Here is a 27,084-nt window from a genome sequence, read left to right on the forward strand (position 1 = left end):
AAGTACACATATTGTTATGCAAGGACCTCCAACATCTAGCTCTGACTTCCTGTCACAGCCTTCCCGATCTACACATACACACACACCCCCTTCATCACAGCCACAAAGAACAACTCACACTTCCCTGAATCCCACGCTATTTCACATTCATGCTGCTCTCTCTACCTGAAGTACTATTTCCCCATTTTTGTCAATCTGTAAGTCACTAGTGATCTTTCAGAAATCCATTCAATGACAACTTCCTCTTTCCCAGCACTCCCTCACCCCCACCCCAGTGCAGTTAACTTTCCTTCTCTCTGCCTCTGCTGTAAAATACACGGCTGACCAGTATAGCACCTATGAGACTTTATTGTCTTTATCTGTGAACTCGTTGGTCTCTTCCTACTAATACCTAAGACCACTGGAGGGTGGGAACCTTGTCTCATCTGGCTTTTTATCTCCTGCAGTTAGCCTACTATTTGGCCCAGAGAAAATATTGGTGTAATAAAGGTGTATCTCTTTAATAATTAAGTTCCCTGCCCTATCCCCAGACAGCTTCTGGTCCTTCCCAACGGTTGGCATCCAGTGGTCTGTAGTGGTGTGGCCAACAATATGGCTACATCTTCACAGTTTAAGCATAGCCCACGAGTGAAAACCACTCTACTAGAATACTTATGCACGTACAGACGGTACTCTCAGACAAGTTGTTGAAGGGGTACCTATTCATTCGTATAATGGTTGGACAGAATTGTTTACGGCTGACATCTAACATGCATGTACGTAACCACCAACCAGATGTCCCTCCCAGTCAGGATCTCCCCCGCCCCTAACGAAGGTGTATTCATATGAGTTCTCCAGAGAAGTAGAACCAAAGGGGCAGGAGAGAGATGTTGTAGGTGTTTCTAACAGGAGGACCTAATGGGGGTTGGGAAGAGTTTTTCTACAGAAAGGAGGTTTTAGCTGAGATCTGAAAGATAAGGAAAAGTACTCTAAGAAAGGAAGACAGGGGACAGAACTTTGTAGGCAAGTACAGGGCCCTGAAATGGGAATGAAGAACTGAAGAAGCCCCAGGTAGCCGGTTCTCAGAGAGGCAAGGGGAAATGGTAGCCGATGAGGCTGGAGGAGTAGACAGAAGCCCTGTCATGAAGGGCCTTGCCAGTTATCTGAAGAATGCAGGGCCTCATGCATTCAAGAGTTAAGTTGGTGAGAACATAATCAGATATCACTTTAAATGTTTTCTTTTGACATTAAACTTACAAACTATAAAGCGTACAAATCTTAAGTGTGAAGAATTTTTACGTATGTGTTTACTCATGGAACAGCTGCCCAATCAAGATGTTTCCAATACCTGGAAGGTTCTCGCCTTCTCAGTCAGGACCCACCCCCTCCAAGGGTGGCCACTGTTCTGACTTCTACCACCAGAAATGACTTCTGCTTGTTTTTGAACTACAATAATAGCAGTCATGCATTTCAAGGATGGCAGACATTGTTTCCCTTTGTGTCTGAATGCTTTACTCAGCTCACGGTCAGTGAGATCCATCCATGTTGTCACATGCAGTGGTGGCTCGTCCTTTTTCATTGCTCTGTAGTATTCCATTGTGTGAATACACCACACGGTATCTGCCCCTTCAGTTACTGATGCACACAACAATCGCCCCTTTTTTTTGCTATTATAAATAAAACTGCTGTGACTCCTTGTGTTCATGTCTTTCAATGGACATAAGCACTCATTTCTGTAGGAGACATAAGTTTTTAACAGATCCCTCTGCTTGTGAGGTGGAGGATGATGGGGAAGAGAATAGAAGGGCATTTTCTCAGGTACCAGCTCCCTGGATGCGTAGACTTTTACCAGATAGCTTATTAAAGGAACAGACCCTTTCAGAACATTTTAAACATCACACAAATCAAAATATAGATTAAAAAATGAGAAGCAGACTTCCTTTTGGCTTCCAGCATTACTGTCATTACTGTAGCTATTATATAGTGAGCTTTCACGTGAAGCTGATAATAACTGGAAGGACGGTATGGTATGGCAAGCTTTACTGACTTGTAGTTGAATATGTCCCAATAAACAGAAACATTATTGTCCTCATCTAACATTTGTGAAGCCCCCTCCCTCCACAATTGCTGGTGTGTGTGTGGTAGTGTGGGGGTGTATCTGAATTTACTGTTTTCTCTCAAGTGCTTCCTAAAGCAGTTTTCAAGAACCTTGGGGTCTTTGTAGCATCTCTGAACCATCCCTGCTCCAGGGACTAAAACGGCACACATACAGAGACTGCATTCTCCAAACTCAAGGTTTTTGGTTTTGTTTTTCCTGAATTGTGAATTTATTTATATTTCTTAAAATTAGCACATTTGGTTGTATGTATAATGGGTTGCCATTACAGAAAATCATACAGTCAGGTGAAATTCAGAATATTTTTGTAGAGAAATCTAAAATCTGTAGTCACAATAAATATTCAGTCGTTAGAACAGTGGGAATTAAGATACAGTAATATAGTAATAAAGAGGCTGTGGTCTGATTCCACCTCACAGGTCAGGCTTTTGGCTCACTATTTTGCATCATAATTCTACTCTAAATCTGTCTTTTCACCGTTCTGAATGTGCTGTGCATTTTCATTAATAAACATTTCTTGAACACCTACAATATGAAGGACACTTCGCTACTAAGGAGTAGAAATATGAAGGGATAGTCACTGATCAAAGGAATAGATAGTCTAGCGGAAGAGACAGTCAAGCGAACCAGTGGGTGCCATACTCCATTGAGGGCTTGGGCTAAATTGTACCTAGGGTGTTCTGGTAGCACTGAGGCGGGGCATCTAAATCAGAGCAGGTAGCCTTTGGGCTGATTTTCAAGGATGGCAGACATGTGCTAGGAAGGGCATTCCAGGCCCAGAGATTAGGAAGCTCAAAGACACAGAGGCAGGAAGTAGCTCGATGCAGTCAAGGAGTAACTAATAGTTTCTTGTGGTTGGAGCACAGGGTTAGCATGCTCAGCGGAGCTGGAGAGAAGGTTAGAGAGGTGCGGCAGGGGCCAGGACTTAAAAGGCTGGGCATGTAGGAAAGGGACTGAGGAGGAAGAGGCTCAGATTCTCACCCTGTTCCTAGCTGGACTCCCTATGAGTCCTCAAGCATGTCGCTAGGCATGGGGTCCTCGTCAGTACAACCAGAGAACTGGCGAGTCATTCCCAAACTGTGTTCTGGAAGCTCTGTTCCAGAAGATGTGAAAAGATCTGTGCTGTGCTATGAAAAATGTTTTCTTAAATAATTAAGGGAAGATTGAATACCACATTTACCTCTTTCAGATTCACAATGACATTAGCATAGTAAAAGTTTCCAAAGTCCTCCAGTGAAGAAATCACTTCAGTTTTCTTTAACTCAGCATTTTCCAAATTACTTGAACTTAGAGTCCATTTTCTATAATATTACTATTAGTATCATGCTGCAGAGCCCCATTTTGGCAAACAATGGACAAGGTCTTAAAGGTCCAATCATCTTCATTCATTCATTAAATTTTTTTTTAAAGCACAGAACCAAAGAGCTGGTCCTTGTACACCCTCTTTCTATTTTAGCCCACTGGTGCATCTCTATAAGAAACTTTAGTTATTTTTCATAGCAATGGCTTTTTTATTGCATCCGCTATCTTGGGATTTTTTTTCCTTTTCTCATTTTTCATGTCATGCCCAGACTTTATTACCTGGTAATAAGTTGCAAGAAATGAGAATTGAGTTGTTCCTAAACAAATATCAATCACTTGTGATATGTTTGGTAGAAATTACCATGAATATAATCAGGGTTTTACTTATTATAAAGTCATTATATTCAACATTGGCAAATCCCAAAATTAATTAACAAGTCAATACATCATTTGAGATGCCAAAGAGATCAAATAAATAAAAACAGAATTGACCTTGTTAGAAATTTGATATTTTCAACACTTACCTGTCAGAGCCACTGATTTGGAAATTATAATAAATTCTTGGAAAATGGGAACTTTTTTCCCCCTGTAAAAATAGCCATCATTTGGCAAACTACAGTGTCATTTTCCTTGAAGAGAATGTAGTGATTGATTATCCAGAGTGCTGCCAGGACAAGGTAAACCAACCAAATAGCTGGAAAATTGTATGTAATCATATAGCATCACATAAGCTTTTTGTTGAGCACGATCATTAGAATTAAACTATGGCATTCTAATCATTCCCTTATAGGTACTTCCTATTTACCCCAAAACCTTTATCTCCAGGGGATGTTCCCATGTGCTTGAATTTTCCCCTTCCCCTCCGACAGTCACAGGAATAAACACAGACCACCCTGAACCCACCCAGCGAGACTGCAGAATGCAGAGATGCCCATGTCTAGCATCCCCGATGTATGTGACGTTCGGAGAAGTTTATTTATGTGTGCTAACATTATTAGTACTGTTTCTCTTATAGTTGCATTGTCCTGAAGGTCCTGAGAAATCATAAACTGGTGGGGGAGGGGAAGGATGGGAGATGGACAAAGGGAAATGAAGAATGCCACTCTTGCTTTTGAGAAGTTGACCATCTAATCAGGAAGACCAAACACACCTGAGATGACCTGAGAACAATTAGACATCTTTCCCTCTGTGTAAAAGCACCAGCCCACTGATTGAATCCCAGAGTGATGAAGGCCAGTCGAGGAGTCACCAAAGCATCCTTGGTTATTAAAAGACCCAAATTGAGTCATAAGAAAGGAAGAGGTTACCCAAACCTGCCTGGAGTTAATTATCAATAGCTTAATTGGAAATAGAACCAGGCCCTTTCTCTCAGTAAACCCAAGCAGTCTCCCCGTGCTCCTCTTCCCTATGGTGTTTTAGATTTTAAGGAGGCTTTGTTAGGTTGGCTGAACTCCACTCTCCTTTATTAATTGCTGTCCACATGTTATAGGATATCCTGTGTTCTGAATCAGGATGAGGATTTTAGATTCTTCTGAGCAGCGTGGGGACATGTAGCAAAGCAGAATCAATTCCTGTCACTCACACACAAATACAGAGGAGCGGGATTATGGATCAGGGTGAAGCTGCAGTGCTTTATTCTTAAAATCAATACAGAAAAGGAAGTTGAACTTGTGGGGATCCTATAGAGACTGTAATTTGGTTTCCTATGAGGTTTGCCTTACAGAATATAACTGCTCCTTCCTTTTCACCTTCTGATTATTTTACTTTGGCGGGGGGGGGGGGGTAGTGGGGGAGCAGGACAGAAGATAAGAAACCTCTGCAGCCAAATAATCTTGAATAAGCACACACGTGGAACTCATAACTCAAGCTGATCCTCCATTGTGTTGAGAAAAGCTGTACAATTTTATCCATTCTTTTTATTTTTAGAAGAAAAAAAAATTAACTAAGACCCTGTACCCATAGTCTGCATTTAAGCAGAATAAAATGCCTTTGATATTTTTCCACAGGTCACTGTCAGCATAGGAAAAAAAATTTTTTTAATGTTTACTTTTATGGCCAAGTCTACCATAGCTTCTATAATTCTATGTAAAATAAATACATATATAAATACATAACTCATCTTCAACAAACCAGTTATTGATCAAAGGATTCCAAGGTGCTAGGTTTGTGATTAATATTTATTCCAGTGTAATTTACCTTTTGAAAGAGGCATGAACTAATGGTTTCAACCACCCAGTCTTGTCTTAATCCAAGATTTAGAGTTGACTATGAATATGCCTCTCTGCAGATAGAACGCTGATCTGCTGCACAGTGCTATCAGTCTCTAGCTGCAAGATGGGCTTATTATTGTTTCCCTGGAATATTGCTCTAATTCTGTTTCTAAAATATGTCTGAGTCCCTTTGGCCAGTGCTCAGCAACAATAGGAAATATTCTGATCTAACGAGAAGATGGTAGGACTACAAGCAGGGGAACTCCGGGCTAGCTCCGAGGCAGAGTGGTGTAGTTAAAAGAGCGAAGCGTGCAGCCCTTGGCTCTGCTTACTTCCTTTTCTAAGCCTGTTTCTTCATCTTTAAACTGGGGATGATTGTGGGACTCACCTGACAGGTAGGCACGTTGAGAGGATGAAGTGAGCTGAAGTGTGTAGCATGCCTAGCCCTGCACTTTGCACTTGTTAATAATTTTTTTTAAGATTTTTATTTATTTGAGAAAGAGCAAGAGAGAAAGAGCATGAGCGGGGTGAGGGGCAGAGGGAAAAGCAGACTCCCCACTGAGCAGGGAGCCCGATGCGGGGCTCGATCCCGGGACTCCAGGATCATGACCTGAGCCAAAGGCAGACGCTTAACTGACTGAGCCACCCAGGCGCCCCCCTACCCCTGCACTTTGCACTTGGAAGAACCCAGTGTTAATGATTACCATGATTAATGTGAGTCTCAAATAAGAGAACATATGCTGTGTATGTGAAAACATTCTACAAGCTGTAAGGCACAATACAAATGTTAGTTGTTGTTCTGAAGAGGTGGATGGATTTGAAACTTTTACAATGGATCCTGGAGGGCATTTTCTTTGAGCTGCCTTTCGTAGGTCCCTAATCTCAAAGTGCAGCCCTGGAGGTAATAACTCAGTCTCCAACCAAATATGCATTTTCTTTCTTAAAAGCCATACCCATATCTTGTGGATACCAAGAATTCCATGAAACCAATCCATAAACCCCTGTCCTGCATCTTTCCGCAGAAAGTACTTTCTCAGGCCTTTGGAAGACCGGCGTCATGTAAGATACTTATTTGGCTGTTTTTAATCGGTATTTGTCAGTGTCGCATCCTCCCAGGAAACTCAGGTCTTAAATGATAGCATCCTTTCAGTTGTCCTTCCTTGTCCTACACATGACTTGAATTAAAAAAAACAAAAAAAAAAACAACTCATGGATTTCTGTGTCCTCTCATAGAGCACAATCATTGTGGAGAAGACAGTGCAGGACCTCATGAACCTGATGCACGACCTGAGCGCGTACTCAGATCAGTTCCTCAACATGGTGTGCGTGAAGCTGCAGGAGTACAAGGACACCTGTGCTGCGGCCTGCAGGTAGAGCTTCGGTTGTGAACCTGACCAGTGCCCCGCTTGGAGGCACTGTTTTTCCACCATTCTAGAAAAGGACCAGTTTTGCGTTTGTCAAGGGCTCTGACTAGAGCACATGCCACAGAAATAGCCTCCTAGATGCATATGTAGTCACACCAATAGAGGGAATGCGAGGGACCAAGGGACAGAGCCACGTAGGCCTGCCATTGAGTGACAGAGAAAAAATGTCAGCCTGGATTTCCATGAAAACCTAGAATCATTAAGATTTGTCTTTGAGGAAATGCCAGATCGTGGTTAGTCCATCTTGTGATCCTAAAAGGTCTTTAAAGGAAAGCAATTTCGAATTCTTAGGATCCCTTAATAATCTACAGTATGATTTCTTTTTAGTTCTTAAAATGTGCTTCTCTGGATACTTAATCTAGAGCCTTTCTACCGTCATGACAGGACAGCTACACCTGTTTCCAGCATGCGCAGAACTGAAAAACCATTGTTATGAACTTGAAAACCTTTAGTTTTCCCTCCGATCTCTTTTCTCTGAGCTCAGAAATCTCACCGAGCCATGGAAAAGATCATAGCACTTCTGGTAATAAGCTAATAATAGGAACAAATTATGGTCTGGTTGACAAGACCTGAAACAATTAGGGAAGAAAGGAGTGTATAATACTAAATTTTATGTGATATATAATTAAGGATAGATAGGAAAGTAGAGTATGTAATCAGGTGCTACTTGCACAATGTGGGACAAAAGAGTAGAAGGAATGGAAGATGAGAGAGAAAAAGAAGGGGAGACTGGAGTCAGAAAAGATTTCACAGGTGAGATGTGTGCTGGCCTTAGAAAGACAGATGGGATGTAGGGAGGCGGACAGAATAAAGGACATTGCAGGGATGCAGGGGAAGCACCAGTATGGTTGCCTGATAGTTCAGCAAAAGTCCTTCCTTGTGTAGAACCCAGTGCTGGACGCGGTGCTTCTCATTACATCGTACAATCGCATTTGTCAGAGATGTATTGAGCATTTACCAGATCCGAGACAGTGTGAGTGTGTGAGGATAAAGCAGTCAGTCAGTCAGAGATTATACCTTTAATGAGTTTACCTTCTTGGTAGAGAATAGAAAAGTAAATCAGAGACCAAGACAGGTATGTCCACAGTGTTAATTTGTGATAGAAAGTAAAAGATAGGTAGACATGCTCTAGGAAGAAGAAACGACTTGAGGACAGGAGTGCCTCTGTGAAGGGTAGGAAGGAGGCCTTGTGAAGAATGAGGAGGAGTTAGACAGGATTTGGGCTAAAGGAGCTGAAGGAAGGAACCAGAGCATTGTCAAGGAGGTGGGAAGAGTAGGAAAAGAAAGAACGACTGATGAATGTTTGGGTTTTGGAAAGGAAGGCTGAGCCAAAATGGAGGATCTTGAACACCAAGCTCAAGGAACTTGGCCTTGTAAAATTAGGTAGTGGGGAACCACTGAGGAAGAATAAATGAGGAGTACCAGGCCCAGACCTGTGCGTCAGGGAGACTTTTCTGAGCTTCGTGTATGATGGACTGGAAAGGCAAGAGTGTAGAGGGGGAGGGAGAGGAAGAGAGACAACGAGTTCCTGAATTGAAGAAGAGGCAAAGGAGGTGGTAGGAAAGGGACAAATCAAGAGACACTAGGAGGCAAATTTGTAGGACATGGCCACTGGTTAGCTGTAGGGGGTAAAGTTGAAATTAGCCTTATCTTTTCTATGCTGTATTTGTATAAGATTTTTTTAAACTTGAATTCAAGATCTCATGTTTACCCATTAAATTTAATGTTATTTTTAGCTCATCATTTCAGTCTTTTGCGATATTTTTGAATCCTCATTCTGTCATCAAAAAATCTTAGCTCTTCCCCAAATTCCTTGTCATTCCTGATTTTATAAGCAATCTTTTAGTTTCTTTATATATGTCATTTGAAAAAAATGTTCAACAGGACAGAGCTAAGTTGAGAATTGGGAGGCATACCTCTCGAGACTTCCTTTGAGATTCTCATTCCTATATTACTCAGTACTTCAGGAGTTCATGGGGTTTTCTAAATGTGAATCCAGATTATACCTCAAGGGCAGGCTCTGGAACCTACATTTGAATGCTAACTTTGCCACTTATTAGTTATATGACCTTGAACAACTAGTTACTCAGCCTCCCTGTGCCTTAATTTTCTTATCTGCAAAAAAGGGATAATAATAGATCTTCCCTCATAGGGTTGTTTTGAAAATGTTAGTCTTCTAGAACTGTTTTTAGCAAAATAGTAAGTTTCCCCCAAAATGATTAGCTGTGATTCTAATGACAAAGATGACCCTTACCACCATTCACGATAGTACCTCCTGTATTTTATCATCTGCCCCTATAAGAGACTTGTTAGATTTCTTGCTGGTATCCCTCCAGCCCTAATCTTTATAATGCGGCTCCCCCTCCCTGAGGTCTCCCCAGAGTGGGCACATACCGGTGTGCAAAGGACAGTACGAGGTATCCTTCCACTTTCAGGACCCGCTGCTCCCTGCTCTTCTGAACCTTTGTTAAGAGCTCTTGCTCTTCTTGAACAGCTTACAAATTACCCTTGGAAGCCAGGACTCTTGACCTTGAGCCAGATTTACCATTTCTTCTGTCAAGTCAATGAGTTCCCAAGTTAGGATAGGAACAAAGGCATGTAACTTGTACGTTGGGAGGTCTTCCCGGGCCCAAGTGAGGACCGCTTCCACTTCCTAACTGTTCACAAACCATCTTTAATAATCTGTTCTAGAATTTTGCCTGTAACTCCAAACTCACCCGATTTCTGTCATTTACTTTCTTTTCTTTTATGAACATCTTTGCTCTCAGGCATTTTTCACCATTTGCCAGGATACCTCTAAGATTATCGGGAATGGTTCTGTGATTCTCTGCTCTGAATTATTTCTGTGCCCCAAGGTCCTTGCCTAAATGTATTAAACCTGTCAGAATATTCTTTAGTTTCAGTAACTGTTGACACAGTTGGTTTACGCCATCCTCAAAGCAACATATTGGTTTCTAGGATTTCATTCATTCAGCAGGTGTTTACTGGGTATTTATGTAAGAGTTTGTAGATATAGCAATGAACCAAAAGACAAGATGCTGCTTTCATGGAGTTTACATTCTGTTGGAGATGGAAGAGAGGAGACAGACAATGAATAAATAGAATGCATAAACACAAAGAATTTTAAAATAATAAGTATTGTGGGGGCAGGGGGGGAGTGGAACAGGGCAGATAGACTCTGGAGTATAGGAGAAGGAGCCTGCCATTTTAAATAGGGTGCTCCAGAGGGCCCACTCGAGTTGAGGTTTGAGAAGAGGCTCAAAGGAATTTGGGGAGTTGGCTAAAATATCTGGAAAGAGTGCCCTGGCAGAAGGCAAAGGCCCTAAGGCAGGACTCCGCATGACACTTTTCAGGAGCCGCAGCAGGGAGGCCAGTGTGGTTGGGGTAAAGTGAGCAAAGAGGGTATTAGGAGGACGTCCCAAAGTGAAGAGAGGGCCCGACCATGCAGGGCCTTGTAGGTCACAGTAGGGATGCTGACTTCTCCTCTGAGTGAAAAGGGGAGCCACTGTAGGAACCGTCCCTAGGAGCAGCATGATCTGACTTACACCGTATTGAGAGTAAGCTATAGGGGGACAAGGATGGAAGCAGGGAGCGCAGTTGAGGGCTGATGTGGCAATCTGGGTGCGAGATGAAGACCGCTCATGCTGGTTGGTGGCAGCAGAGATGGTGAGGACTGGTTGAATTCTGAATATATTTGGAATTCCCTGCCTGATTAGTTAGAGTGTAAGAGAAAGAAAGGTGTCGAAGGTGACTCCTGGGATTTTTTTGTTTGAGTGATGAAAAGATGGAGTCACCAGCTATTGAGATGGAGCTGGAGGACACCACAGGGCAGGCAGGTGAGGACTTAAATTTGGGGGATCTCTGAGGCATCCCCATGGAGATAGGGAGCAGGCATCCAAAGGAGAGGGGTCTGGCCATCGACATATAAAGAGTACGTGCAAATGGTATTTAAAACCATGGATGAGATGACACCTCACGGGAGTGAACAAAAACATGACAGAGAAGAGGACTGTGGACTTGAAGAAGTTTGCTGGAAGAGAAGAAACCAGCAAAGGCAACTGAGAAGCAGCAGTCGGTGACGTAGGAGGCAGATTCAGAGTGGGGTGTCCCGGAAACCAAGTCACGGGGTGGAGGGAGGATCAGCATCGGGTCAGCATTCGAACTGAGGACTGACGGAGTGACAGATTGGACCGCGCAGAGGTCGTTGGTGATCGTCACCAGAGTGGTTTCTGCGGACCAGTAGGAGCGAAACCTGTTCGGGCCTGGGCTAAAGAAGGAAACGGAGAGCGGGGGACTTGTAAGTATAGGTGAAACCCCTACAGTGAGTTTTGCTGCCAGGAAGGACAGAGAAATGAGGTGGTAGCTGGAGAGTTGAGGTCACACGAAGGGTGTTTTGTCATTCTATATGTTATTTTAAATAGAAGAAATCAGTGCATGTTTGTATTAGAAGAGTATTACTTAAGAGAAAGGGAAGGTTGCTGATGGAGGAGAGAAAGGGGCAAATGGCTGAAATTCTGCTTTTGGCTAGTGAGTAGGAGCAGGATGTAATACACAGGTGGAGTGACTGGCTCTGGGCAGGAACATGGATAGTTTTGTTTGCTGTGGCCTGTCCTTCTTCTAGGGATTGAATTCTTTCTCTGTCATTTATGTTTCACCATTTTTCCAAACAGTGCAACTGTATCTCCATTATATTACTTCTTACTGGAACATAGCTACTGCTTCTGGTTTGGCTCCTGATATATTGTGGTCATCATGAGTATCTTGATTCCTTCCCCCAGGAGTCCATACCACCATGGTCTCCCTCCTGGCCAAATTGTCTGGAATGGTGTCCACTTACTGGTGCCCGTTATCAGATCATTTCACACACAAGGTAGTATCTGCAACGATCTACCACAGTTGCTGAATTATCGGCCTGGGAAGAATTATCTCAGGGATGGAAAAAGTAATTCTGTGAAGCTTTGAAGGGGAAAAAATAGAAAATCGTTTATATGGCTGTTACAAAACAACACACACTCTCCTTCACACACACACACACACACACACACACACACACACACACACACACCCCCACCCCCCCCCCCCATATGTAACTCCATGGTGCCTGTTGCCTATTACTTAATCAGGTTTTTCAAGCTAGAGAGAAAGTGTTTTCTTATTGTATGACTCTGAAGATGCAAAGTGTCCTTACTTCCTCTCTTCCCATTATTACCCTCCCCCAGATTGGCACCTGCTGAGGAGTAATTAGGGCAGTCCTAATTTGGACAGCCAAATCCTGATTACAGTGAGAGGAAAAACAGGAAATGTTCTAGTTTTGCTGCCAGCAAATGACTGACTTAAATAGAAAGCCATATACAATTCAAATGATCCAAAATGATGTAACATTGGGGAAGGAGGAGGGGAGCAGGAAAACATTGCAATCTGATTCTTTCTCAGCAGATATCTTTTACAGAAATGATCAAATCCACAAGCTCACAATGCCCTCTGCTGAGAGCTGGCTTGTTTTCTAAGTTTACCACAAGAACCCGAGCATCCACTGGGAGTTAAGAGATCTGAGGGAAGGTCAGGAACATCTCACCTTTCCGTGAGCACCTCACTCTGGAGAGAAAGACTGTAGTGTCTAATGATGTCATGTTACATGCTTTGGATGAAGAGAGGTTTCCTAAAAGGGTAATGAGGACTAGAAGTCTTTTCCTTAATTAGTCACACCCCTTGGGGCTTAGAGGAAAACTCAGCTGTGGATTCTCCGCTGTGCTGCATTAGCAATCAGGCAGTTGGCCCATTGGCCTGCTTCTTCCAAGCTGAGTGCTTCTCTGCCTCTGTTCATCCTCTTTGTCCTGGGGTACAACCAGCAGCTTAGGTGTCCCAAAATAGTCATTAAAAGATGGGAAATCACAGTTTTTTAAAGTTTCTGCCTCTTCCAATTCAGCATCAGTCCGTTAATTTTTTTGGTCTTTCTGCATTGGTTGGGCCTGATAGTGAATACAAATAAAACATCTTCTAATCTTTGTGACTCAACTGATAGGAAACCCCAGCATGTTTTTATTAGGAGAAAGTATAACCATCCTCAGGGTTCACACAGGACAGAGAACTCACGCCAGAGCATGAAGAGAGAGTGACGTGGGGATAAACTTGCAATCGCTGATGGCAGAAACCAGGTCTGTCCGCGGCCTAGGCAACTCATTGGCCCTCGGTGTGTTTGCTGAATGAATAAGGAAATTCCTAACGGACTGAACAGGATGAGCAAGCAGTGGGGTAGCGTGGGCAGATGCGATGTGTTGGGGAGGGCTTGGGAAATCAAAATGACTAGGTAGACAGTGTGGTTGGGTAGGAATGGGCAGAATAGGGAATTCTGAAAACTTCCCATATTAAGTGAGGGAATACTATCATAGGTTTTGGTAAGGAGGATGACCTACCTTCTCCATGATCAAAGCGGTGTTCTAAGATCTCAGGGGCCCCATTGTGTTAAATAGCACAAACAAGAGACCAGGACCTGTGATGGGTCTTCAGGCCCGAGGATTTCCTGAGTAGCCAGAGGCCAGGGTCCTGCAGGAATGAGAGCCTGGTTGAGCTTGCCTTGCCAAGTTCATAACCCAGCTAAGGTCACAGGGGATGGGAGTGGGAGTGCATGAGCCAGAAGCTAAGTCTGTTTGGCTCTAAAGCCCAAAGAATAGGCAGTGGAATCAAAGAGAAAAAGTTGGAAAACCTAAACTTTTTTTTTTAAGATTTATTTATTTATTTGAGAGAGAGCGCGAGCGAGCGTGAGCGAGCACGAGCAGGGGCAAGGGCAGAGGGAGAGGGGGAGAGAGAATCTTAAGCAGACTGCCCATTCAGCACAGAGCCCAATGCAGGGCTCAGTTCCAGGACCCTTAGATCACAACCTGAGCCAAACCAAGAGTCTAAACTAACCTTGAACCTCAGAAGAGCCAAGGAGGGGCGCTGGGTGGTGCAGTTGGTTGAGCATCTGACTTTTGGTTTCAGCTCAGGTCGTGATCTTAGGGTCATGAGATCAAGTCATTCCCCTCCCCTACCACCCCCCCCCAATCAGGCTCTGCACTCAGTTCGGAGTCTGCCCAAGATTCTCTCTCCCTCTCCCTCTGCCCCTCCCCCCACTCATGTGTGCATGGTCTTTCTCTCTCTCTCAAATAAATAAATAAATAAAATCTAAAAAAAAAAAAGAATCAGAAAAAGAGCCAAGGGAACTCTCTGCAAGGTCCATGCAAGCTTGCTTCCTGGTTGCCTCTTGAAACTATGTTCTGTCCCTTACCCCCTTGGCTTACATGGCACTGATATATTCATTTTTATTAAATATTGAGGAGATACAAAAGAACACTTATAAAATATGTACACTATCTGGTTCATAGAGAGCACTCAGCAAATGAGAGCTTTTATTTGCTCCTATAATTTATTATGTATAACTCTATTCTGGCATCCCATTATATTGCAATTTAAAATTTTTTTTCGTATGCATGATCTGATCAGTTACTGGTTTTCATGTCTTTCTCTCTCAAAAACATTGTTTTTCAACTGTGGATTCACATGGTACTTATTTGGGGCGATTTCAAAGCACCCATACTGGATTTGCCACACTGGGCTCGCTGAGCGTTGGGCCTGGGCACGAGTAGTTTAAAATGTCCCAGAAGTGATTCTCATGGGTGTTACTGATCTAAACTTTGAAAATCTAGAAGGAAATTCTTTTTTTTTTTTTAAAGATTTTATTTATTTATTTGACAGAGACACAGCGAGAGAGGGAACACAAGCAGGGGGAGTGGGAGAGGGAGAAGCAGGCTTCCCGCTGAGCGGGGAGCCCGATGCCGGGCTCGATCCCAGGACCCTGGGACCACGACCCGAGCCGAAGGCAGATGCCCAACAACTGAGCCGCCCAGGCGCCCTAGAAGGAAATTCTTGTGTCTTTTCCCACATAATCACCTCCAACTTTTAGTGTGAGTCTGTATAGAGGCCTCGCCCCCATGTTTATCGATCAAATGAGGAGCTTCCCTCGGCCTCCCGAGCACACACCAGCTGACCCGGTCGCTGCCCACACAGCCGGGCGTCCCACAGTCTCCATAGCAAGCAGCCAATCTTCTCCCCGCAGCTCAGCCGACCGCAGTATCAGCAGCCTCTTGTAGGAACTTTGCTACAGAGAAATAGCGACCTGGACTGGAATGGGGTCACACTGGGGAAAGCACTCAGCCACTGTGCTGGGGACTGTCAGTCATTAACCCGTCTTGTCAGCCACAACCATCCTGAAGATGAGACTCCCCCGACCTTACCGATAAGAAAATGGAGGTTCAGAAAGGTCCAGAACCCAGCTAAGGTCACAGGCCGCGGGGGTGGTTGTGTATGAGCTCCAAGCCAAGTGTGTCTGGCTCTGAAGCCCAGAGAAGAGGCGGTGGAATTAAAGAGGAAACAGGGAACCTGAGAAATGTTGCAGATGGTTAAGAGAGAGATCCTAACAGGAGCACAGACTCCAGAGCAGTTGGTACGGGCTCAGTTCCGGCTCTGCCCTCCTCAGCCACTGGATCCTGAGCAGGCCTTGGTATCTGTCTGTCAAATGGGAATAATCACCGTGCCTAGTGCACAGGATTGTTAGGATTGCAAGAGTTAATACATGTGAAGTGTTGGGAACAATGCCTAGTAAATGCTGTCAGCTGATAGTTATTACTGCTGGTGTTTATTATTTATTTTTTAAATTAATTCATTGAGAATGTTGTTATTCACTAATAAGATGGCCAAAGAAAGATATTTTTATAACCTCTGTTATTTCCCTGGTGCTTTGTGCTTCATTGCTATCATTCATTCATGCGTTATTTTATTTATTCCACAGTTATTTATGAAGCACTTCTGGGGCCAGCATTATTCTAAATCTAAGAGTATAGAAGTAAATACACTAGGCAGGGTCCTGCTGCCTTCATGGACTTTACACCCTAATGAAGGACACAGAATACAATCAAGTAACAAACAATAAATTTCTCAGAAATAAGGGTGATGTGGTTTAAAAAAAAAGAAAGAAAGATTCAAGGTGAGGGACAGCATCAGGAAAGATCTCAGAGAGGACCTGATGTTTGAGCTAAATTCTAAAGGTTGAGAAGGAGCCATGTGGCAATATGGGGAAGAACATTCCAGGCAGAGGAGGGAGAGGTGTGAAGATGGCAAGAAGCTCAAAGCTTAAGTGCATTAAGCTTAGTATAACTGGAACAGAGGGAGAGAGGAGGGAGAAGTGAATATTGAATAAGGATGGACAGGTGCAAGGGGCAGATCATTCGGGTTATTTCTGGCTACACGTTAGAATCACGTGAGAGCTTAAAGCTATCCATGCTGAGCCGCACTTCAGAATGTGTAATTGATATACTTTTAAAATGCTTCCCAAGTGTTTTAATGTGTGCCAGAATTAAGGACCATTGACGAAGGATCTCAAGGCCAGGCAATTTGAGTTTTATTCTAAATGCAATAAGAAGGCATGCATTTAGGGTTGAAACAGGCAGTTACGTGGTCTGATGTCCTTCCATAAAGATCTTCAGTTTGCTTATAACAAAAATCTGACCATTGACAGTTAAGACAAATTTTATATTAATTTGTGGTCCTCTGTTACAATATAATTCTTTTCTCCTTGTTTTTTTTAATATCAGTTATAACCCTTCTTATGAGAACTTGCCTATTTAAAGGTTGTTATTAAATTATGCCCAAGAGTTACCTTTTGTAAACTCTCAAATTTCAAATCCTTTTCCACGGGTCCTCTTGAATTGTTTCTGTTTCCCATGCGCCATCTCCAGAGTAATCAGATGTTTCTGAAGTTATGGTTCTTAGGTAGAAATCCATACCGTCATCAAGCTCGCTGACCAGCCTTGAGGGTGATATAAAAATAGCCTAATGTTTCTCTGCTCTTGTCCTACTTATTCTGCTCCATCTTATCTTAAGGGATTTCTGGGTTTTCTTTTTGTGTTTGTTTTGTTTCAGTTAGCGGCCTAGCACTACTTCTTACTCATTGTCACTATCACTGTGGTAGTGGACATTGCGCTACAGTTTGACCTGCCGTAGGTCCCATCATTCACAGTTGAAAGCCCACTACAGCAGCTTAATTTGAACCATCCGTGTCCGGGGTTCATCTTTCTAGCTTGGCTCCTAGTTTTTGAAGTATCTGAAAGATTCAGCCTGGGAAAGTAAACGTCATGCCCTGGCTGTCACCAAACAGTTGAATCCAATTAGCCCCACCTGCCCCTGGTTGTTTACCTAATGAAAGACTCCTCACCCCAGCTGTGTCCAGGGACCAGGCACACTTGCACTTCCCAACTGCTCCAGAGAAGAAGCAATGCACATCAGAGCCAGTCAACACCAGCAGATGTTTTCGGAATGAAATTCACTCAACTGTGTCTAGAGGGTAGACCCTTCTCATGGCAGGCTTATCACCTGTTCCAAGAGGTATACCTATTTTCTTCTTCCTCCTGGGAACGGGTACAAATAGTTACACAGATGGCCCTGTCTGTGGCCCATTGAGCTGTGAATTAATTAGTAGATTATGGTTCTGGTAGTGGTGATTAACCCTACTCCTCTTGTGGAATAATTGTTGGAAATTTAGCTCTTCTTTTTTGAGGCTATTTGGGTATGTCCTAGGATTTTGTAGCCTGCACAATCCAGCTTATCACAAAATGATAAACTAATAAATGCAGTTGGTGAGGATGGAGATTTTGCCATTTGAATGAAAAAATCCCTCTAGGGTAATTCTATGTCGCTGATCAATGCCAATATTTCAAATTAGAATACTTGGAATGACATTTGGGATTGATCTTCGTTCCAGAATGAATTAATAATTTATTGTTGAAGGCAGTATATAGGTAGCATGTTAGTTCATTTTGATTTCTGTTTTTTTAATAAAATAGGATCTATGAATATTAGTGAAGCCAGTAATAAAATATTAACTATTGAATTAAGCCAGTCTTTAAAAAATATATGTAAGTGAACAATGTGGGCACTTTAAGGTAGTATTTCACTAAGCTATTTTTTTTTTTCATTTCAGCTAGTGCCAAAATGAAAAAAATTCTAGATCCCCAAAATGTACAATACCATCTCACATCTATACACCCAAACTATTTCCTGAACCCTAGGGCAGCATCCATGGGCTCAAAGATATAGATGCTGGAAAATTAAGTCGGGTTCTAACTCTGTGGAGCAGAATTTCCCCGCATTATGGGTCTAAGAGCAACTGAACCACCCAACCAAAGTTCTTTCTAGATATGGATACTAAAATTTAAATTTTGTATAACTTCCACATCTCACAAAATATTCTTCTTTTGATTTTTTTTTAAAAAGCATCTTAAGGGGCGCCTGAGTGGCTCAGTCGCTAAGCATCTGCCTTCAGCTCAGGTCATGATCCCAGTGTCCTGGGATCAAGCCCCGCATCGGGCTCCCTGCTCCACAGGAAGCCTGCTTCTCCCTCTCCCACTCCCCCTGCTTGTGTTCCCTCTCTCGCTGTGTCTCTCTCTGTCAAATAAATAAATAAAATCTTTTAAAAAAATAAAATAAATTAAAAAAATAAAAAGCATCTTAAAATGTCAACCCCGTTCATAGCTTACAGGGCATACCAACTCAGTTGGTGGGGCAAATTTGACTCATTGGTGATAGTTTACCCAACCCAGTATATAGGACAAAGTTCTAATTTTGAAGTCTAGGTGATCAGTATAAAGGAGGGGTTTTGTTCATTTGCTTTTCAAAGGGAGAGATTATTGTAGGCTGACATGGTCAATGAATTCTTCACAGAGAAGGTAAGACTTTGAGGAGACTTTGCAAAAACATGCCACTGAGAAACAAGTGGAGTAAAAGGGGGAAAAGCATGTCAATAATCACTCCGTAATTTATTAGTTTTGTGAGTCAGGACTTATTTTATGTTGAATTTTTTTCAGAGGGAGTCACACCTATAATCACGAGTCTGATTTGTATTAAATTCAGAGAGGTATGTTGAGAGCCTGGCAGAGTGATCTCTAAGTTGATTAAAATATCAAATGACTTGATATCTCACCTAAGTCATTTAGTACAGAGAAGTAAAAGAAAACCACAAAGATGGTTTTAGTTTAATAAATTACCTAGACTCCTAAAACTGAAGAGAGCTTATTTTTAGCTTTAGTTCAGTTCTCATATATATTCCAAATACCAGGTATTGTACTAGACACTGGGGACACAAAAACCAAAGAGAAATTCACTCTGTCCTCAAAGAACTCATCATCCACTATGGGATCCCAACTTGCAAACAAGTGCCGTAGGACCAGTGATAGTAAAAGTGTGTGTAAGGTGCTGGTTCTCACCTTTGAATGCACAGTGGAATCACCTGGCAAACTTGTAAAAATTCTAATGCCTGGGTTCCATCCCCAGAGATTGATTTACTTTGGCTTGGGTGTGGACTTGGTGTCTGGTTTTTTTAAAAGCTCCCCATGTTATCCCAATGTGCCGTCAAGGTTGGAAATCTCTGACATAAGGGTGATGAGGCACAGAAGAAGACTCAGCTGTCCTAAGGGAGGAATCGAAGTAAAGCTTAATCAGTAGAATCAAACAAGGAGATGAGGAAAAGGCTTTACAGGCAGAGATAATACACAGAAGTAGGAAACATTACCCCACCCATTGAAAAAAACTCTAGAATACTTATTATGTATAGGGTATTTAGCCAACACAGGTGGGGTGTTGGGGAATAGTGAACATAGACAGAGGAGGAAAGCTAGCTGAAAACATGGATGTTCATTCATACTCTAAGTTTGGACTTGGTCTTAGAATTAGGAATCAATGGAGTTCTAAGGAGAACAACATGACTGTATTTGAACAGTTTTAGGAAAATAACTCTTCCAACTAGTGTTAAGTTGGACTGATGGTCTAGAAGTTCCAAGCAAGATGCCCACTTACTGCCAAATCCAAGTGACAAGGTTAATGGCAGTGGACCTAAACAGGAAAATGACAGATTTGTAAGATACTGAGGAGGTCGAATTGGCAGGATGTTGTGACTGTGGGTGAATAGGATGACTCTTAGTTCGTGACTTGAGTAACAAGATGGATGGTTGGACTGTTGACCAAAACAGGGAATACTAGATGTTTAGTCAGAGAGGGAAAAGTGTACAATAAATGAGTTCCTTTGATTCATTTTAATTTGAAATGCTAGTAGGACTTTCAAATAGAAATCTTCAGGAAGCCTTTGGATATGCAGGTCCAAGACTCAGAAGAGAGGACAGCCATGATGATATTAATTTAGGACTTATCAGAATATAGGTCAGTCACATCTGGCAAGAAGATGAAATTGCCCAAGTGAGAAATGCAGAATGGAACACCAATATTAAGAGAATGGACAGAGGAAATGAGCCATCAATTTTTCTAAGAAAGAGGTTAGGGTAGCAGGCGTAGAACCAGGAAAAGATGATAATGTGGAAACCCAAGGAGTAATATTTCAGGAGGGAATAATCAAAAGTATCAGGTGCTTTAGAATAACCAAAGAATGTGAAGAATAAAATACACCCATGGGTCAATGGAGCAGTTTCACAGGAATGGTGGTTCTAGAACCCTGATTGCAGTTGATTTAAGACTGAATTTTGACTTCAGTCAAAAGTGTGGAATTGATAGATTTAGGAAACCCTTCTCCTACTCCTCTAACACATACAAAGTCCAGTTAAAAATATATAACTTTAGGGGCACCTAGGTGGCTCAGTCAGTTAAGCATCTGCCTTTGGCTCAGGTCATAGTCTCGGGGTCCTGGGATCGAGCCCCGCATCAGGCCCCTGCTCAGTGGGGAGTCTGCTTCTTCTCCCTCTGCCTCTTCCCCTGCTCATGCTCTCTCTCTCTCTCAAATAAAATCTTTATATATATATCTTTAAAAAATTTTAAATATTCAGCCAATTTCAAAAGGAAGAAAAGCAATTCCCCAGATGCCGCAAATGAAAGAAAATAGCATATAGGATCTATGTGCCATAGCAGTAAGCAAATAGTGATGCTGAGTGGCCCACAAAAGTATCAGGACTTCATATGGCAATTGTCTTTGTCTGTTTGGGCTGCTGTAACAAAATGGCACAGATAGGATGGCTTATAAACAACAGAAATTTATTTCTCACAGTTCTGGAGGGTGGAAGTTCAAGATTAGGCTGCCAGAAGGGTAAGGTGAGGCCGTCTTCCAGGTCTGAGACTTCTCATTGCTTTATCACGTGGTGAAAGGAGCTAGGGAGCTCTGTGGGATTTCTTTGTAAGGGCACTGATCCCACTCATAAAGGCTCTACTCCTGTGACCTAATCACTTCCTAAAGGCCCCACTTCCTAACACTATAACATTGATAGTAGGATTCCAACATGTGAGTTTTGGACAGACACAGACATTCAGATCATAGCCGAGTTCAGACCCAAGTAGGGGCTGGCATTTGAACACCTGCATGGCAGGGAGTTTTATCCATGCAGAAGTTATGCAAGGGACTTTTCCACCTATGACTGCAACCAGGAAAACTCTAGACTTGGGAATGAGCCACCCAACTTGGAGAGTAGAAAAGTGGCCTCTAGAAGAGATCAGAATCCCACACAGGTGCAAGTAAGGACCTCCATTTGCGCTTCCCCTGTTGGGAGAGAATGTTTTAAGCCAAAAAAAAGGAAAGGAAAAAAAAAAACTTAAAACCTACTTGGAACTAGTGAAACCTATAGGATCCAGACGAGGGGAATGCAAACCACCTAATAGTAACATCTCTAAAACTCAGGGCAAATGTGGGATTCCCATAGAGGACAAATCCCACTGAGGTGGAGCTTGCAGACCAATAGCACATCACATGAGAAAACTCATCATCATGAGAAAAGAAGGAAAATGCAACTAACAGGACATTTGACATCCAACGAACTAACAAAAAATGTAAAGCCACATGAGAGGAACTTTAAAATTGCTGCTTTTAAAATATTCAAAAAGGTAAAGAATAGAATCCATAATTCAAGAGCAGGTCATTTTGGAGGAGGGAAGCCAGTGGATTTCTAGAAGAGCTGAAGAGAAAATCTAGAAAGGAAAAATACAATAATTGAAAACATTTCAAAAAAGCAATAGATGGGTTAAATCCTAGAGCAGATCCTGGAGAGAGAGTCATAAATTGATAAAATGAGTGAGAGGTGAGAAAGAGAAATCATTGAAGGCCACTCACTGGGCGACAGGGTCTGTGAAGGGTAGGGAGGAGCTTCACTGGAGAGAAATGCTGGATTGAGGAAGAGATTGATTCTTTAAAAAAAAAAAAAATGACGGGGTTGGGGGATACATTGAGAGAGCTACAAGATATGGAAAAGGGGATTTTTGGGGGCAGTAGGGAGGATCCCTAAGAGCCTAGGTAGAGAGATTAACTGGAAGTGAATGAAGATGAGACAGATTTGAAGATATTTCTGTGGGGGATAGAGGTGGAATGTTTGAAAGTATATAATTAAGAAGCCTCCTTTCTGTGTCAGATAGGAAGAATGTAGGGGGTAAGCAATGAGGAGATAAAAGGTGAAGGTTTAAAAAGTAGCATTGAGGGAATGGGACGGGAAGTTGAGCAGAAGCAGGTAAAAGGAAGGCCAAAGAACATTGACGGCCCACCCGGCATACGACATCATGAATGTGAGATGGTACCCAGCACCCCACATATGTATGGGTAAAAGTCAGATTGTGGGACTAATCCATAAATAGCACAGAAAAGATGCAAGAAAATAACAAGAGAAAAAATGAGAATAGAAGGTACCAGGGAGAGTAATTTGAGAGACCTGAAGAAAGGTTCTGAAGTCTAATTTCTGCATTGTTGACCATAGTTACTGTTAGAAAACTTTTGCTTATCGTGAGTTAGAAGAATGCTAGAAATCAGCTATGGTTTTTTAGTAATTCTAGCTTATTTTCAGAGAACCAGAGCGATACTGCTCCCTACAACCTGAAATCCTATTACCTCGAGTCAGGTTGTCATGAGTCAAAGTTTTTAGGCTTCAGCTTCTTTTGTTGACAGACATGAAATTGTCTGTTGGTTAAGGAGCTTTTATCATGAATACCCACCATACATATGTTGTATATTAAGATGTGCATAATGTCCCCTAGTTATGATTCTTACACCAACATAAATTCCTGCCTGTGACAGGGGGAAACCTCCTGGAGTCTGGGTCAACTTGAGAGGGGGTAGCCAGCTAAGTAGCACTCCCTTCATAAATAAATGTCATTCCTGTCACCTAGAGTTGCTGATGATTTTTAGACCATTGAAATTAGTTATAGTGACAGAAATGTTGAACAGAAGGAGAAGCTTTTTAATTAGGTTGAAATTGAACGTTTAAGATGAATTTACAGGTACTTTCTGGTAAGCGCAGTATTGATAACTAACCCATGGGCCCTATTAAAGGACTTGAAGCCTGTCACTCTAGGTCACCAGTCAAAGCCCACTGGAGAGAGCAATAATCAAAGACTTTTTCTGCCTGACATCTGGGGCAGAAGGTTTCTCTATGATGGTAGATTTACTTTGAATAGAGGGCTGTCCGTAGTTCAAAAAATACCTTCAAGTAGAACTAATTGGTATTTTTAAACCAAGAAGTCAGAGAACAACCTTTTGTAACACTTCGTCACCTTTCCAATACCATGTATGTTGTTATTTCATAACATTCTTATTTGTTCAACATCTTTCTTGAAAGGTCCACCCCAAAACCTACCATATGTTTTTATTTATCCTAAGGGATTAACTATGATAAGGGTGACAAATTAGTATTATTATGGACCTTTCACAATTACTCAGCAGTGAAGAGACTAAGAACAAAATCTAGAAATGGTTTCCCAGTAATGTGACCTGCTAATGGATGTCAGGACTCCAACTCAGATAATAGATTATGTTAATAAGAGAGATGGCTGTGGTATTTTTTTTTTCTTCAGCAAAGATAGATGAAAAATGCTAACTGGATACCAGGCAATGTGCTGAAGTGTCTCTTTTCCACTGATTGTGTTCAGGGGCATTGTCCAGTCAGAAGAGAAGCTTGTCATCAGTGCATCTTGGGCAAAAGATGATGATATCAGCAGACTCTTGAAATCTCTACCAAACTGGATTAACATGGCTCAACCCAAACAGCTGAGGCCAAAAAGAGAAGAGGAAGAAGATTTCATAAGGTAACAGATTTATTTTCTATGTTGTATTAAACAGTGGGAGTAAAAACATCTGTTTAGCTAACTCATGGAATTTGGGGCAATTCTAAATATCAAGCAGCAATGAACTGAACTTAGTAAAGTCTGTTTCTATCCTAACACACCTCATTTCCCATGTAAGTATGCTTTGTACTCAAAATTCTAGAAGGGATTGATGTATATCAAATTTGGAGATTTGTTAAATCAAGTTAAAATATCTTTTAATTTGTAGGTCATTTTTCCCTCTAAGGGGAAGCATGCAATTTACTCATTAATGCATTTATTTATTCAGCAAAGCTGTATTGACGTTGTTATGTGCCATACCTTGGAAAGATGACAATTAATGACATAAGGTTCTTGCCCATACAGAGTCTTTTAAAATTGTTCTTAGCATGCTCTTCAGTTACTAGAACTGTTAGTTGAACTTTCTGGAAATATAAATGAGCTTCTCATGTTTGTTCAAATACATTGTATTATCTCTGATTGTTTCCTACTTATTTTGAGAAAAGTAAGGTCTCAGCTTTATCACTTGACATTTACCTTTGTACAATTTAAGTTTTTTACGTAGCCATGACACTGTGGCCTCATTCAGTGAAGGTACTCATTTTCACGTGGCATGCCACAGTGAAGTATTTCCACCTCTGTCACTGTAGAGCTGTGTAAAGTAGGAAAAAATGAAGTAATACTTTGTCACATTAAAATTAGGTTTATTCTTACTGTTTTTTGCATATCCAGGTGAATGAATAAATAGTAAAAATAAAATCAAAGCACTCTAAAAAAGCAAAGACCAGAAAAGGAATAAAGGAAGTAATGGCCAATATTTTACTTTTAACTCATCGTAGAACTGTGGGCTCATCTTTTTCTCAGAATGTGGGTTGCAACTGTAGATAAATAGGTTTTTACTGCTCACCAAGTTACCTGTATTCATACATGAATGCTAGTGCCTCATTTTTACCAACCTTTTATTATGAAAATTTGTTAGAGTACCATTTAAAACCGTATCAAAATCGTGAGACTCAAAAATTCACCTGTAATTTAACTATATATATATATATATATATAGTTTACTTTTTAGATTAATAGACTTTATTTTGGGGGGGAGCTGTTTTAGTTTACAGAAAGTATTGAGCAAAAAGTATAGTTCCCATTATATACCCTTACCTACCACCTTCAGTTTCCTCTGTTTTTAACATCTTGCATTAAGTGTGGTACATGTGTTATACTTGATAAGCTAATATTGATACATTATTATCAACTGAAGTCTATAATATACATTAGGGTTTACTCTTCATGTTGTAAATTCTTTGGGTCTTGACAAATATAAAATGGATGTATCATCTCAGTATCATTCAGAATTATAGCTGCACTGCCCTAAAACTCTTCTGTGTTCCCCATATTCATCCCTGCCTTCCTTTCCCCAAAGCCCTGCCAATTGCTGATTTTTTTTTTTTTACCATCTCCATAGTTTTGCCTTTTCCAGAATATTATAGAGTTGGAATCATGTGTAGCCTTTTCAGATTGGCTTCTTGTGCTTAAAAATATGCACTTAAGATTCCTCCATGTCTTTTTGTGGCCTGATAACTTTTTTTTTTTTTTTAATCCCTGAGTAATATTCCATTGTATGGGTGTACTATAGTTTGTTTATCCATTCACCACTTGAAGGACATTTTGATTGCTTCCAGGTTCTGGCAGTTATAAATAAAGGTGCTATAAACACTTATGTACAGGTTTATGTGTGGATGTAAGTTTTTCATTCATTTGGGTAAATACTACAGAATGAGATTGCTCGATCGTGTAGTAAGAGTATGTGTCATTTTGTAAGAAATTGTCACTGTTTTCCAAAGTGGTTCTATTTTGCATTCGCGCCAGCAATGAATGAGAGTTCCTTTTGCTCCACATCCTCTCTAGAGGTGCTAATGTTTGGTGCTAATGCTAATATTTGGTGCTAATGTTTTGGAGTTGGTACATTCTGACAGGTGTGTAGTGATATCTCATTGTTTTCATTTGTATTTCCCTAATGGCATATGATGTTGAACATCATCTTTTCATATGCTTATTTGATATTTGTATATATATTTTTGTTGAGATACTGCTTATTTTTTAATTGGATTGTGTTTTCTTATTGTTGAGTTTTAAGAGCTCTTTGTATGTTTTGGATACTGTCCTTTATCTGATATGTGTTTTGCAAAGATTTTCTCCCAGTCTGTGCCTTATGTTTTCATTCTTTTCACAGCTTCTTTTGTGGAACAGACGTTTTACATTTTAATGAAGTCCAGCTTGCTGTATTTTTTCTTTTATGGGTCATGCTTTTCTGCTTTCTGATTTTAATTTTGAATATTTTATATGATTCCATTTTCTCCTCTCTCTTAGCATATAAATTATACTTTTCTTTTACCTTTTTTAGTGGTTTCCCTAGAATTTTCAATATACATTTATAACTAATTCAAGTCTGCTTAACACCAGACCACTAAAACGGGTCATGCAAGTACCTTATAACAAAGTATTCCTAATTCCCCCCTTCCATCTCTTATAACATTGCTGTCATTCATGTATTTCATTTATCCATAAGCTATAATCACTGTGTATAATGTTGCCATTATTCTTTTGAACAAATTGTTATCTGATCAATTAGGAGTAAGAGAAATAAAAGATTTTATTATTCCTCCTCTAATGCTCTTCCTTACCTACCGTAGATCCAAATTTCTGAACTAAATAATTTTCCTTTGCCCTAAAGAACTTCTTTTAACATTTTCTGTAAGGCAGGTCCTCTAGGGACAAATTCCCTCCATTTTTTTATTTGGCTTTATTAAGTGATTCGTAATTGGGCAGCATCCCAGCTAGCAAGTAGTGGGGAGCTCCCAAATTCCCTCAATTTTTGTTTGCAGAAGAAGTCTTTATTTCTCCTTTTGAAAAATAATTTTTAGGGTACCAAATTCTAGGTTGTGATTGT

The 27,084-nt window shown here is 41.2% G+C and overlaps 1 protein-coding gene across 1 annotated transcript in view; it reads left to right on the plus strand.

The window, feature by feature from the left end:
* The window catches only part of EXOC4 (exocyst complex component 4), a 729,394-nt gene that overhangs the window by 562,851 nt on the left and 139,459 nt on the right, over positions 1-27,084 (plus strand). Inside the window, exons 12-13 of the mRNA XM_036091687.2 lie at positions 6,841-6,977; positions 23,964-24,119. Of these exons, the coding sequence (XP_035947580.2) occupies positions 6,841-6,977; positions 23,964-24,119 (293 nt within the window). The remainder of the gene's footprint in view (positions 1-6,840; positions 6,978-23,963; positions 24,120-27,084) is intronic.

This window comes from Halichoerus grypus, chromosome 12, assembly GCF_964656455.1.
Source record: "Halichoerus grypus chromosome 12, mHalGry1.hap1.1, whole genome shotgun sequence".
Classification (NCBI taxonomy): Eukaryota; Metazoa; Chordata; class Mammalia; order Carnivora; family Phocidae; genus Halichoerus; species Halichoerus grypus.